The sequence below is a fragment of the Pristis pectinata genome, chromosome 25 (assembly GCF_009764475.1).
Source record: "Pristis pectinata isolate sPriPec2 chromosome 25, sPriPec2.1.pri, whole genome shotgun sequence".
In the NCBI taxonomy this organism is placed as follows: Eukaryota; Metazoa; Chordata; class Chondrichthyes; order Rhinopristiformes; family Pristidae; genus Pristis; species Pristis pectinata.
Window position 1 is genome coordinate 3640110 of NC_067429.1, and position 14782 is coordinate 3654891.

Genomic DNA, 14782 nt, shown 5'->3' on the forward strand with positions numbered 1-14782 from the left:
ATGGAATTCTTTGCCACGTACAGCTGTGGAGGCCCGATCATTGGAGGCATTTAAGGGGGAGATAGATAGGTATCTCATTAGTCAAGGTATCAAGGGATGTGGGGATAAGGCCGGAAGTTGGGGCTAGGTAGGAATAGTATTAGTTTAGCTCATGGAGCAGACTCGATGGGCCAAATGGCCTACTTCTGCTCCTTTGTCTTGTGATCTTGTGATGGAGGCTCCAATGCACAGGATCGCAAGAGACTGCAGAGGGTTGTAGACTCAGCCAGCACCATCATGGGCACAACCCTCCCCACCAACGAGGACATCTTCAAGAGGCAGTGCTTTAAGAATACAGTATCCATCACTAAGGACCTCACCACCCAGGACATGCACTCTTTTCATTACTACCATCAGGGAGGAGGTACAGAAGCCTGAAGACCCACACTCAATGACTCAGGAGCAGCTGCTTCCCCTCCGCCATCAGATTTCTGAACGGTCCATGAACCCATGAACACTACCTTGTTATTCTGTTTTTTTTATGTTTGTAATTTATAATAATTTTATGTCTTTGCACTGTACTGCTGCCGTAAAACAACAAATTTCATGTCATATAAATCAGTGATAATAAATCTGATTCTGAATCCGGTCACATTTAATTTCATCACTTGGAGGGCATGTGCTATAAGGAGAAATTGGAGAAATTTGGATTGTTTTCTCTGGAGCAGTAGAGGCTGAGGGGAGACCTGATAGAAATTTTAAAAATTATGAGAGGCATAGTATCAGATACAGTCAGTATCGTTTTCCCAGACTAGAAATGTCTAGAGCGGTAACGTTCAAAGGAGATGTACAGGGCAAGTTCTTTTACACAGAGTAGTGGGTTCCTGGAATGTGCTGCCAGGGGTGGTGGTGGTGGAGGCAGATACGATCGAGGCGTTTAAGAGGCTGTTAGATAAACCATAGAACCACAGAACAGTTCAGCACAATACAGGCCCTTCGGCCCACAATGTTGTGCTGACCCTTAAACCTTGCCTAAGACTATCTAACCCCTTCCTCCCACATATCCCTCTCTTTTAAATTCCTCCATATGCTTATCTAGCAATCTCTTGAATTTGACCAATGTACCTGCCTCCACCACCATGAATGTGCAGGGAATAGAGGGGTTGGGGACCAAGGGATTAGATATCATTACCTTAATTGGTTCAGCACAATATTGTAGACCAAAGGTCCTGTTCCTGTGCTGTACTATGTTCTATTTAATGCGCCTGTAAATTTGTGCAGTGATGTTAAGAAGTAGCAGCACTTGCTTCTCTCTCAGTGAGTCTGTCCCTGCTGCAATGTCACCTTGACAGCGCAGGGCAGCACGAAGGGGACGCGCCGCCGCTGCACCGGTCCTCCGGCCAGTGGGGGACGCAACCTCGCCGGCGGACCCCACTCCCCCCCTCGGCCATTTTCCCCCTCCGCTCCCTCTCCCGGCTGCACTCCCTATTGGACGGCCGCGCTGCCGCTCAGGCGGTCCGACCAATCGGCCGCGGCGGGACGCGCGGGGTGGGGACATCCGGAGCGGGCGGCCAGTCAGTGGCGAGGAGAGTGGAGGTGACTTAAAGGAGAAGGTGAGTGAGCGGCGGCGCCATTGGGGGACGGAGGCTGAGGGGACGGTCGTGCCGCGCCCGCCGGTAATGAGCGGCTGCCCCGCCGGGCCCCGAGCGGCAGCCCGGGGCTTGGAGCCGGCCTGAGGGTGGGGCTGGGATAGGCCGGGCCTGCGGCCTGGGCCTGGTCGGGGCCTCGGACCCGCCGTAGGCCGGAGCCGGGGGGGAGGCGGCGCGGGGGCGGGCGGAGGACGCGGCGCGGCGGCTTCCTCCTGCCGGGCCGGTTACCCGCCCACCGCGGGGGGAGGCCGCAGGCCGAGGATCCCCCTTCGCCCGCCGGCCCTTCCCCGGGAGCTGCTCCCGCCTTAAACCCGCAGCCACGCCCGCGGATTCCCCCCGAGGGCCCGTCTCTTTGGACATTGGCCTCGGCCTCGCCGCCACCCCTCCCGGAGCCGCAGAGCGGCGGCAGGGCTTCCCCCCCCCCCGGGCTCCGGACCCCGTGTGAGCGGCTTCTCCCCTGCACCGACCGACCTTCAGGCTGCAGGGAGGGTCAGGGGAACGTTGCCGGGTGTTCGGGGCCCGGCAAATACATTCAAAGCTGCACCTTCGCATTGACTTAGGACCCGGGGGCTCGCTGTTAATCGGTTTATTCATTATGTCTGCGTATTAAACTGCTGGCAATAGCGCAGACCATGAGGGATGGGTCAGTTTAATCTTTGTAATTTGGGCATTGCTCTGACCAGGTATTGTGCAGATTGTTTGCTGGCCTCCTGAAGTGTTCTGAATGGTGTGTAACTTGTTTCTTCTTCCTTAAAGGTTTAACCATGATGTACGCTTGTGCTAAGTTTGTCTCCTGTCCTGCTGTGGTGAGTGTTTAATGGAAGCACTGTCTGGTTCTCTGCTCTGTACTCTGTTGGTTCATTTTGTATGAAGAAATTAAACTTGGTTTGCAATACTTTCTTCCAATGTGTGTCATCATGTCATTGTCTTTATTCTCAGTGTGAAGATGAGGTGTACTTAAATATTAGCAATTTGGAGCAAAAAATCTGCAGCCTGTCTCCAATGTTAGTAACTTCTCCAGCTTCTGATCTATCTTGGTATTGTCTCTCATCTGGCATTACTTGTACTGCTTAGCAAATTGTGAACCTTGGTCAGGAGTTAGTGAAACAGATCTCCAATGCGATATACTGATGCTTTGGAAAGGATGCATGGTGTTCAAGTGCAATAGTATTCTTGTAGCTGTGGGGCAATGTGGCTTGGGGTTTTAGTTGTTGGGCAGGATCTAGTCTGGCTGTTTTGGAGGGTGTTGTGGGCTGTTGACCATGGACCGTGGGGAGTTGGAGGAGGTTGTGGGTGGTTATGCTGAGAAGAAGCATTCAGGCTAAAGGCAATGATGGGTGGGGGTAAGTGGCTGGTGAGGAGGCTGATTGTGGGTTTTAGGCTGGTAGGCAAAGGGATCATTGTCCATTGGACAGAGCTTTTGGAGCAGGATTGTCTGTGGGACCTGGTGGGATGACAGTTGGGCAGCGTTGATGTTGGCAGGGTGGGTGTGGCCCATGGCCATTGATGGATGTGGAGTAGGGTGGAGGCTGTTCGGCATTGTTACTGAACCACTTATTTCCCTTTAGGTTCGCAGCACTTCAAGGACATTCCTTAGGCCTGTGTCAGCCTCTGTCTTAAGCAGACCAGAGCCCCGAAATGAACAAGTAAGTATATACTTCATGGTTTTGTCACTGCCTGGAAATGGAGTTGATGAAGGGCACATTTCACAGAGCCTGTTGATGGACACTTATCTTGTCACGAATGGACAGTGGCCCTTGCCCAATGCAGTGCAAGTCATAACTCTGCAGGTTCCCTTCAGTGAAATGGGCTGCTGGTGTAAATCCTAAAGTGGCATTTGAGTAACATGACTAAAGTATTTTGGGAGCTGGAATGATGAAAAGCATTTGCTGCTTCCCCATTGTGCCTGGTACAGATTCTGTTTTCTGCTGAATTTAGTGCTGGTGTTAAAACTACAGTAATAACTTCCATTTGTATAGAACTTAGCAAAAGCATCCAAAAGTATTTCACAGGAGTACTGTTGAAGTTATGATTGGTGCCTTTCACCCCAAATTGGGTCCAAAGATTGACAGGTCTTTGACAGATTCACAGGATTGAAAGGAGCAGAAGTATGGGAGGGAGATGTGCTGTGATCCATTTGAATAGAAAAGCAGACAGAAGTTAATGGGCTACTGTTCCATTAACCATTTTGCTCCCCATTCATTCTCCTCCATCCCAAAGCACTGTCTTTCACGATGATAAAGTTGCATGTGTGGTCACTGGTTTCAGTACTTTACCCTGGTGATGAACTTCAAGCTGTTTTGACAACGTGTGCTTCATGGCCTTCTGTGGCAGAAGAGGCACCCATTCACCTGTACAACAGTCCTTCCATTTTGAAAGAGGTTCATGCACTTACCCTGCATAGACTGTATGTTGTCTGGCTAGCGAGGGTTTCTCAGATTTAACATTGAACTGCCTGCTGTCCTTTTTATGTTGGTGGGGTGGGAGGGGGGAGACTTCTGTATCTCTTTTACATAGCCCTTTTTGCCTGCTGTATGTATACCTACATCGATATATTCTTTCAGGGTCTTATTTTTAATCAAATTGTCCCTTACAGAAGCTCAGAATGCAGTTTCTCATCCAGGTGTGCTACAGTATCCACATCTTCCCATTTATATTTTAGTCCTCTGGTTAAGGTGGTTAACAAACCACAGGCAAGTACAAACTAGTGGTATGTTAATGGTCCCTATACGTCAACTAAAACCTAGTCCACTGTTTCTAACAAGAAAAGCCCAAGACATGACTTCACACCTGCCTCTGTTCAAATCCATCAGATCTGATCAGAGTGCATGTAATATGCTCAGGTGCTGGAGATCTAACCTCCCCATTACCCCTTCCACTTTGGCCAGGAATACCTCTTGTGAAGTCAGTTGACAGTACAGCTGTGATTTGCTTCAAATCGTGTGATTTGAGTTGTTCCAAGTAATGTGGCCTGAAAGGAATGGTGATGTATTTTGAAGCAGTGCCTCTTAATACCCTCTTGCTCCTCTTTAGGCACAGCTCCTCCCCGCACCAGGGAGCGCACTGATGCAGGTTGTACGGCGGGACCTCCAGACCAGTGTCGCCACCAGGGACATCGACACTGCTGCTAAGTTTATTGGTGCTGGTGCTGCCACTGTGGGAGTGGCTGGCTCCGGTGCTGGCATTGGAACTGTATTCGGCAGCTTGATTATTGGATATGCCAGGTGAGCAACCTTGGTGTGCTGATCGTTCTCTCTCATTCTGTAGCATTTTACACAGGCTATTCACCCCATCTAGTTGATCCCATCATCAATGCCCCTTATCCTTTGAGGCTTCTGAAGTGGTTTTAAGGTGAGGTTTTGGCAAGGTCAATGAGAATCTACTAGTTTAGCTTTCCTCAAGCTGAACCAAGAGACCAGTTGTCTCTGCTTCCACCCTTGGGTTCAACTGAGGCTTTGAATTTGTTACAACATCTCCTCCTTTAGAAAGGAGGAATAATTTAATCCTCCAATTAGGGAGAATGCAGAGTGTTCAAATTTGAACAGACTCTTGCCAGAGTAGCACAGGTAGAATCATGAATTAGAGCTCTTGTTTGTGATTCTCGTCTTGTGTAGAGCAGAAAGCCAGGTTGTTGCCTTGAATGCACAGCTGGTGTATCCCTGGTTTTGAACTGTTCTCTGTATAATGAGAGAAGGTTGCTCCCACCTTCCAAGTGATGCATCTTCATGGAACCCAGTGTGTCTCTGGCATTAAAGCATCGTAATGACATTGAGGGTTGTCTCCTGTATCCACTGCTCTTGCTGCTGACAAGAGTAACTAAATTGGTTCAAATGCAGTTATGCCTACAAATAAATCTTCAATGTTTTGCATTGTTCCCTGTGAGGTAAAGCACCTCTTTCAACTGCTGAGGTCCATGTGGTGCTGATACTCCTGCTGTACTGCTGAGGGGGTTAGTTGTGGACCCTGTGACAATGTACCAGTGGATATTTTGTCTCTCCCCCACCCCCAAATGTCAGGGTGACACACCTTAAGGGCACTGGATGCAGGTCAGGGAATGTGGAGGAGCTCCTGCTGAGTTGCAGTGCATGTTGCAGCTGGTGCGCACTGCTGTCCTGAAGCACTGTTAGTGGAAAGCAAGTGATTAAGAGATTATTTGGAGCTGACCCCTTCTGTTGTTTGTTTGGTCTGACATATTGACCTTCCCACCTCAGTTCAGATTTATTTTCCAAAAATAAACTTTATTCTTAATAAAAGAACACAAATCAAAGCTCTTTACATTCTTAATGTTCCTGCTTCTATATGTAATGTTAATGCATCTTTGTACATAGCACCATTGCCACTCATGGCCCCCTGAGGTGATGCACCCTTCTGTCATTTGAGGGGCTCCCCCACTGGATTCAGTCCCTAAATGTCCAGTTGCAGAAGGACCCTAGACTGTGTCCTTCCCCACATCCTTTGCATTGGCTGCACATCATTCAGCACCTGCTCCTGCAGTCTGGAATGTGTGGAAGACCAACGAGTTTCAGGCAGACCAAAGGGCATCTTTCACCTCGTAACTCAGATGTGCAAATCAATGGGTTTAAAAGTCCTGTGGTTGTGAGGGTAATGTTCAGTTCCAGCTGGCCATTGAGGAGAACTGGAACAGAGAGGTTCCAGCATGCATTAGCTGGATGCTGGGGAATGAAAGGCAAGGTCAGGCAGAATTAAGTAATTTTAATGCTGGCTGGCAATGGGGGTAAGCTCGGGATGCATCAGCATTTGTCTTGTGGGTGGGAGAAAGCCCACTGTACAGATGGGGAGCTAAGGTTACCCATCCTGTTCGGTGAGTGTGTATGCTCATAGGAAGCAGCTGCTCAATGTACTGGAGCCCTGCCACAGGTGGCATGGACTCCCAACACATGCTGGAATTTACTGAGCAGGTAATGTGGCCAAGGAAACACAGCAGTTCAGGCAGCACCTGTGGAAAGATAAACAGTTAAAGTTTCAGGTCAAAGACTCTTCAGAAAAGTAAAGTTAGATTTTCACTTTTTCTCTGCAGGAACCCTTCCCTGAAACAGCAACTTTTCTCCTACGCAATCCTGGGCTTTGCCCTGTCTGAAGCCATGGGACTCTTCTGTCTGATGGTTGCCTTCCTCATCCTGTTTGCCATGTAAGTTCCTGCAGGAGATGTGGAAGACGGCCGGGGAAGAGTAAATTATTGCAATGGATGGATGGCTTCTGCCACCCCTAAGTATTCAAATGGATTATTATTTTGTCCAGTCCAATTGTGTAAGAACTCTTTGATTTAGTCCAACAGGGTCGATATCTGAATAAAATGGTTAAACCAGCTTCTAAAATGTGTGTCATTAATGAGCCTTGAGTTTCTGGTCCAGAAGCGCTGCATGCTTGAGGAGCAGGTTTGATTATTCGGAGCTGGAACTTTGGTTAATGCAGCAATGGTAGGGCTGCTATTTCTTCACCAGTGTCTGGAGCCACTCACAGGCTGATTTTATTCCTCGTATCTTGAAGACTGCACAATCGAGTGTCTGTAACAAGTACTTAAATCATAGCAGAACTTGTATGAAACCCACTGTCATTTAGTCTTGTGTGGTTCACTCCAAGCAATCCCACACCATGCAGGTAAACGGTTGGCTCTTGGAGAGTGCTGTCCAGTTGTTCAGTGAATTTGCTGATAGCCCTGCATTCTTTCCTTTGTATTTATCCAGATCCCTTATGAAACAGCTTCCCCCTCACTTGCGACATTGCTGGCAATGTTGGAGCAGTGGACAGTGCAAGAGATGTTAGTTTTGCATCTCTCCAGTTTTTTCATTGCAGCAAACACAGCTCTATCTGTTGAGAATATTAAGCTTCCATCAATTGTAGATCCATGGTGTGTCATTGCTTTTATTTAGTTATCTAGTTTCTGTGAAATAAATTTGACAGTTTATTCATAATCATTTCCAATTTATTCTACCTTTTGAACTCAAAGAAATAGTGCACATGATCTAACTAGTAAACCAAAATTACTTGTTTGCCCCAAGATTATCTGAGTTAAGATAAAGGCTGGAAAGGATATGGGCTTGCCTGTAGGATTGGCCATAAACTGAAGCAGCAAAAATCTGGATTAGAAGGTTAAAACCTTTCTCTTCAAGATTAGAGTCCAGGTGCTTGGATTTCTTTATGGCCTTGTTCCACCTGAGCAGGCATGGGATGTGTGTCCTGGCAGAAAGGACATTGGGAGATGCCAAAATCTTTAAACTGGTAAAGGAATCTGCAAGGAATATAAACCTAAGGATAAGTATACCTAAGAAGAAAAAGCATAGGGAAAAAATATTGATGGCAAGGAAGCAAAAAGTGTAATAGGAGTCCAAAATGATTGTTAGCCATGAAGTCATAGGAAATTCAATTAAAATGAGTTAAACTATCTTCACGACAATGTCTGTAATAATGCAGGGGAGCTGAAGGTAATTGAGCATTGGGAGGAACCAGGTAGAATATATTGCTGAGGGATGGCTGGAGAAAACTCAGACTGGGCATGGAGCAGTTTGGGGTAAGACATCAGAGTCAGGTTTATTATCACTGACTTGTACGTTGTTGTAAGGAAAGAGTTAAATTAGCCAAAAGTCATTTCTGATTCCTCCTTAGTATTTGCAGTATTGTGTAACACAAAATGGTGGTTGTAAGACAAAATGGTGTCAGCTCAGAATGCAGGAATGTTTTGAGAAATTATGGAAGTACAGATGCACATCATTGAGGTTAGATACCTGCTGTCTCTGTTTCTAAGTTGTGTTTAGGCTGAAGATCACAAGTGATAAGAAGGTACAGGCTGGTACCACTAAGGAATGGAAGAGTACTGGGGTAAAAGTTTTTGAGGGATATAAAAAGGGGTCACCTTTGTGCAAATCAGAACCTTCGCTTCAGCTGGGTTGTGACTGGTGCTAAGACACAGACAGAAGACTGCGAGAAAGACTGGGGCACCTGAGGTTCCCTCTAGCATTATATAGACCAGTTCATTGATTGGTTGATGTGTATTATTTTGCTTCCTTCTGTATTTTATGCTTTAACTCTAAAGTAGTTTCTATCACCTTTAACACGTGTATAGTGCCTCCTTTGTTTGTGAATACCTCTTGCTGCTGAATCAGGAAAGAAATGTTAAAGTATTTTTGTTACAAAATCGGCATAGTCGGCAGGATTCAGCGCAATGTTTTGCAAACAGCAGGAGGTACCCGCAGGTGGGACTGAATTTAGGGTACGGGGTGGACGGACAGCACCCATGGTTTTGGAGCAGTGGCCAACACATTGTCCGCATGTCACTCTCCCATGTGTCGGAGAGCAGAGGTGGAAAGCAGGAGTGGTGGCGTCCTGGGTATAGTCGCCACCCTGTTAAATGAGGTAGGGTTTCCCAAACAGAAAAGGTGCGGCCTATTGGATCTTGCTGTGTGCCTTAAAGAAGCTTGACTTATGACAGGCAGCAGAGCAATGAATGGCTGCCCTTTGGGGAAAGTGGTAACCCTGGAACAGAAAAAAGTTCACCTTGACTGAATCGGCATCGGTTCATGAATGGGCCAACAGCTGAAATCCAGCAAACCACCAGAGCCTGTAAACTGATTAAAGTGTGCCAGGAAGATTGGGCAAGGCTGATGGATCAGGATCCAGATCCTGTCAGGGCATTCGTGGCCAAGGGTTGGGACCCCAACAGCTGGGATGGCAATATATATTGTGACCCCCAACACTCAGCATGAGGGTCCTGAGGATCTCCCACCGAGGTAAGAGCGGGGCTCTACACCAGAGACCCTGATAGTACAGACATGTCCAGTAATAGTCCATAGTCACAAGACTACAACAACCCTGGGAGGTGGGTGGATGAGAGGAGGGAGTGACCAGGGTGTGGAAGGCTGAGGAAAAGGGGGCCATGTGAGATAAATGCACACAAAAGACTGGGGAATGTCTCTCCTCATGGTGAACTCAGTTGTGGGATATAGGTGCCAGCATGGTGCCTCTGACCATGGAGGAGACCAATGACTTGCTCCCTCTCTATACAAAGTAGTATCAATAACCAGATGTGGAATGAGAATGATGAGCCTGCAGACTTGTTTGCCCGAGTCTGATGTGCAGTATTGAGGGTTTATCCCTCTGCGGTGGACTGGGCACAACAGGGAGCACCTTGGCACACCATAGACGAGGGAATCATGACACTCTGATACACATACGGGGATTTACAGTAGATTAGGGTGGGGTGGCCTGGGTGATGAGATACAGAATCAGGGTCACGTGAACCAATTAGTTCAACATGCGTTGGCACAATTACAGGGGGGCCTGTTGGCTCTTTCGGCACCACAACTGGGACTGCCCTTGGGGGAGGCACTTGAAAAGATGGAGGGACAGGCAGATTGATGAGGGGAAAGTGAAAGTCAGGGCTTTACGGTCAGAGGGAGGTATGGGAGGCGGTAACCCCTGGCTAACTCGATGGTATTCCCACAGGAACCACATGTGCCTTATGGAAGTATCGCTGTGACAACGGGAAAGTTGAGCCCAGTGCCCCTCCCGTGGAGGGACAATTTATGACCAGGGCTGAGTTGGAGAAAATGATGGGAAAATGGGCTGACAACAGGGGCACAGGGACCGATCCAGAGTGGTCCAGCGCCCCCCCCCCCCCCACCCCCCCACCAACCTGTCGCACAAGGCGTGGTCAGTGTCCTCGGGTAGTCAGTACACTGAAGCCCCTCCACCAGGGGGACCCGAGACCTTATCTGACCATCACTTCACGGTGGAGAGATGGGAACAAGCAAAGGGTTAACGCTCTGTTAGACATGGGTGCTGAACACTCAGTTATAGGTGGAAGCCCTGACTGGCACCAGGGACCCCTGCAGCAGATAGAGGGGTTAGGGGGATCTATGGTAAGGGCACGGGAAACCACGGTTCAATTGGCCATTGAGGAGGGACCTCCGATGGAAGCTTGAGTACTGAGAGCTGCATTACTTGAAAACGTACTTGGGAGGAATGTGCTGCAGGGACAAGCAGTGCAGACTGACTAAACTGGGAAAATTTACATTTGGCATTTTAAAGGCAACTGTTTTAGTGGGATTAGCGAAGTGGGAGCCTCTTACCGTACCGCCACCCAGTGCCATGGTCTGCGTGAAGCAGTATCGGATGCTCGGAGGTCTCAGACACCGTAGCGTTGTTGTTAAAACAAGGTGTGATCAGGCATGCGATCTCAGAGTGTAACAGTCCTGTTTGGGCAGTGAGGAAATCAGACGGCAGCTGAAGGATAACAGTTGATTATCGCCAGCTGAACAGTTGATTATCATAACTGCTGCTGTCCTGGACATAGTGACTTCAGTGGAAAGGATGTCACAGGGAGACAAGAAGTGGTACGCCGTAATAGATCTGGCCAACGCATTCTTCTCCATTCCCCTGTCGTCAGAGTCACAGGATCAATTTGCCTTCACATGGGAAGGAAGGCAGGCAGTGGACCTTCACCAGGTTGCCTCGGGCTATGTACACAGTCCTACCCTGTGTCACGGACTGATAGTATGTACTCCCTCGCCTGATATACAGGTAGCCCACCACATCGACGACATCTTACACAGAGGACCCAGCCAGGAGGGGGCAGCTGCAGCCCTGGACGTGCTGGTCAGCCACATGAGTAATAGAGGATGGGTGGTCAGCCCACAGGGGCCAGGACAGACAGTCCTGTTTCTGGGTATCCAGTGGGTCTCTGGACATCGAGTGATTCTGGATAAAGTACGAAACAAGACTGCTGAAGTGGCTGCCCCCACCAATAAGTAAAAAACACAAAGGTTTGTGGGGCTATTGGGCTACTGGAGGCAGCACATACCACACCTAAATGACCTGCTCCAACCTCTATACACAGTAACTTGGAAAAAGGCAGCTTTTGAATGGGGTCCAGAGCAGCAACAACAGGTGTTCGGGGCTGCCGAGGAAGCAGTGGCTCAGACCCTGCCCCTGGCCCCTTGTTTTCATGGGCTGCTGTTTGAGTGACAGGTGTCCGTACACCACAACACCGCTGGACAGAGTTTGTGGCAAACACAGAATGGAGTGAAAATTCCCCTGGGATTCTGGTCCAGCACCCTGCCCGATGCAGCTGAATGATACTCACCCTTCGAAAGACAACTGCTAGCCTGCTATTGGGCGTCAGTGGAGACAGAACCTCCACAGAGGGGAGCCGGGTTACCATGAGACCTGACCTCCCCATTGTGACGTAGGTGCTCTCGGAGAGCTCAGCCCACAGGGTGGGGAGGGCACAGCCAGCCTCTGTTGTGAAGTGGAAGTGAGACATTGCAGAACGAGCAAGTAAGGGTCTGGAGGGGGTCAGTATACAGCCCACGCACCCGTGAATGAGTGCACAGTGACCCTCGACCCTCCCATCCTTGCGCCTCCCTCTCCTGTTACCTGGGGCGTGCTGCACGAACAGCTGGCAGAAGCAGACCGACGCCACGCCGGGTTCACGGACGGCTCCAGCCGCTGGGCAGCCAGTGTACAAGGGTGGAGAGCTGCTGTTCTGAACCCAGTCACAGGTACAGTTCTGAGGCAGCAGGGAGAGGGTGGTACCAGCCCGCCGGCTGAACAGGTGGCTGTCACCCTGTCGCTACAGCACGGAACAGATCAGCTGCACAGACACACAGGGTCTGGGGCAGTGGCGAGTGGGATGGCCGTGTGGATGACAAGATGGCAGAGGAGGGACTGGTAGATCCAGGGAAAGCCCCTGTGGGGGCAGGCACACTGGGAACAGATCTGGGAGGCAGCCCAACGAGTGAAGATCACTGCTTTCCATGTAGATGCCCACCAGAAAGACTCCTCTCTGTGCACCACCTTTGATGACCGAGTGGACCAGCTAGTCCGGGTACACCAGATGAACATCCCCGAATCCCATACGATGGGACAATGGGCACATAACATGGCTGGCCATCTGGGTGTTCAATGGGCAAAGCAATGAGGTGTACAGTTACCAGTGGACGTGACTGAGGAAGTTGTCAGTGCATGCGATGTTTGTCAGCAGGTTAAAAGGAGACTCCTCCCTGAAAGATCAGCTGCCCACATTGAAAGGGGAACTAGCCCAGCCCAGGTATGGCAGATTGATTATGCTGGACCCCTGCCACAGCAGCAATGGTTCAAATACTTGCTCACTGTGGTTGGCACCTATTCAGGTCTTCTGATGGCAATTCCTGGCACAAAAGCTGATCAGGACCAGACTCTGAAGGGATTGCAGAAGTTAAACAGTTGTTCTGGGGACCCACAAGAGATACAGTCGGATAATGGGTCTCATTTCTCAGGACAAGCAGTGAAAGACTGGACCACCAGCAAAGCCATTTATTGGTGTATCACACACCCTATTGCCCCCAAGCATCAGGGTTGATTGAGAGGGTGAATGGACTTTTGAAGCAACAAATCCGTCTGGTAACGCCAACCCACACCCTACGGGGTGGCTGGTTCTGCTGAATCAAGCCTTGTAAAACCTGAATAACAGACCCTTACCCCAAGGATCACCTATTACCCCAAGGATCACCTATTACCCCAAGGATCACCTATGACCAGAATGATCAAGTGTACCCCAAAACCTGAGGAGGGAGCAGGCACTGAAGGAAGGGCTCCCACGGTGGGTGGGAAAGTGTGGGTGCACATGCCAAATTCTCCGGTTTGCAAGGGGGAGATTGTAGCAGGCGGAGACAGTGACACCGACTGGGTATCAGTACAAGGGCAAGACCATCTGGTGTGTTTAAACAGGGAGAAATTGACAAAACAACAGTAATCTCGAAATCTCTGCAAAACTGATAAAAACAGATGCTTTGTTTTCCTTTAGGTGAAATAAGGGTGCTGGATGTAATCCTACCAACAACATGGTCTCCCCCACCCCGAGTAGAAAATGACACCTGGATGCACGGGAAGGGCACACAAAGGCCATACCCCAATGGGAAGAGAATAATTTTGTGATGGAATGAACCATGACTGGGGCCATGGTTGGTCTTGCTCCGGAACTAGAGCACTTCAATTCATATTATGTGGGGATAGTATTGGTATAGGTATTGGTTTATTATTGTCACTTGTACCAAAGTACAGTGAAAAACTTGTCTTGCACACCGATCATACAGGTCAATTCATTATGCAGTGCAGTTACATTGAGTCAGTACAGAGTGCATTGATGTAGTACAGGTAAAAACAATAAAAGTGTCGCAGCTACAGAGAAAGTGCAGTGCAATAAGGTGCAAGGTCACAACAAGGTAGATCGTGAGATCAGAGTCCATCTCATTGTATAAGGGAACCGTTCAATAGTCTTATCACAGTGGGGTAGAAGCAGTCCTTAAGTCTGGCGGTACATGCCCTCAGGCTCCTGTATCTTCTACCCGATGGAAGAGGAGAGAAGACAGAATGTCCCGGGTGGGTGGGGTCTTTGATTATGTTGCTACGCCAAGACAACGAGAGGTAAAGGAGGGGAGGCTGGTTTCCGTGACGCGCCGGGCTGTGTCCCCAACTGTCTGCAGTTTCTTGCGGTCCTGGGCAGAGCAGTTGCCGTCCCAAGCCGTGATGCATCCAGAGAGGATGCTTTCTATGGTGCATCGATAAAAGTTGGTGAGTTTATGGATGGTTTATTGTTCATGAACAAGACTTTAGATATCCTGGAAGGTACAAAGATACAGTTCTTATGTAGTAAGATCTTAGAGGTAACATTGTCAGGTGTTCCAGAGGCATAATTATCAGTCAGTATTGAGGACCACAGTAAGATTACAGTTCTGTTGGATCACACACATGTGAATATCGAGTGGGGCAGTGATTCCCACAAGCAGTCCATCGATTGGGGTGGTTACACCAAGCGTTTTTCAAAAACTGCTTTGATCATTATAAACTGTAAACAGGGAGCAAGTACAATGAATAGGGCATCAGAAAGCATGGGCAAGAGTTCCTGTCAGGGGCCAGGACCCTTCCAGATTTTCAAAACTACCAGAAAACCCACTACCCCAACGCCCTCAGGTGACTGAGACCCCTCCAGAGCCCAAGTGTCGTGAAACCCAGTGTAATACGAAAGGGGTGAGATTAGTGTTAGAAGATACAGGGGAATCTGTCACTTTGGTACCAGGATATCAGCATGTACAGGTGGTTTTTAATCTAACTGAAATAATGGTGCTTAAATGGTGCTTCCCTACAACAAAACAGTTACT

The 14782-nt window shown here is 48.9% G+C and overlaps 1 protein-coding gene across 2 annotated transcripts; it reads left to right on the forward strand.

Annotated features, from left to right (window-relative positions):
* Positions 1 to 1484: 1484 nt before the first annotated feature.
* Positions 1485 to 6964, forward strand: atp5mc1 (ATP synthase membrane subunit c locus 1). 2 transcript variants are annotated; one of them, XM_052038581.1, is made up of 5 exons: positions 1485 to 1592; positions 2385 to 2434; positions 3197 to 3274; positions 4662 to 4852; positions 6667 to 6964. In XM_052038581.1, the coding sequence occupies exons 2-5, from the start codon at positions 2393 to 2395 to the stop codon at positions 6779 to 6781; spliced, it is 426 nt and encodes a 141-aa protein (XP_051894541.1). In that variant the 5' UTR covers positions 1485 to 1592; positions 2385 to 2392; the 3' UTR covers positions 6782 to 6964. The 2 variants fall into 2 exon arrangements, with proteins under 2 accessions (XP_051894541.1, XP_051894540.1); XM_052038580.1 differs by lacking the exon at positions 1485 to 1592 and adding an exon at positions 1603 to 1655.
* The last annotated feature ends 7818 nt before the right edge of the window (positions 6965 to 14782 follow it).

Bases quoted from the DNA above. Each gene is read 5' to 3' on its own strand.
- atp5mc1 (XM_052038581.1), top strand. From the start codon at position 2,393: ATGATGTACGCTTGTGCTAAGTTTGTCTCCTGTCCTGCTGTG. The intron at 2,435-3,196 runs GTGAGTGTTTAA...ATTTCCCTTTAG, and splicing joins TTGTCTCCTGTCCTGCTGTG to GTTCGCAGCACTTCAAGGAC. The intron at 4,853-6,666 runs GTGAGCAACCTT...TTTTCTCTGCAG, and splicing joins TTGATTATTGGATATGCCAG to GAACCCTTCCCTGAAACAGC.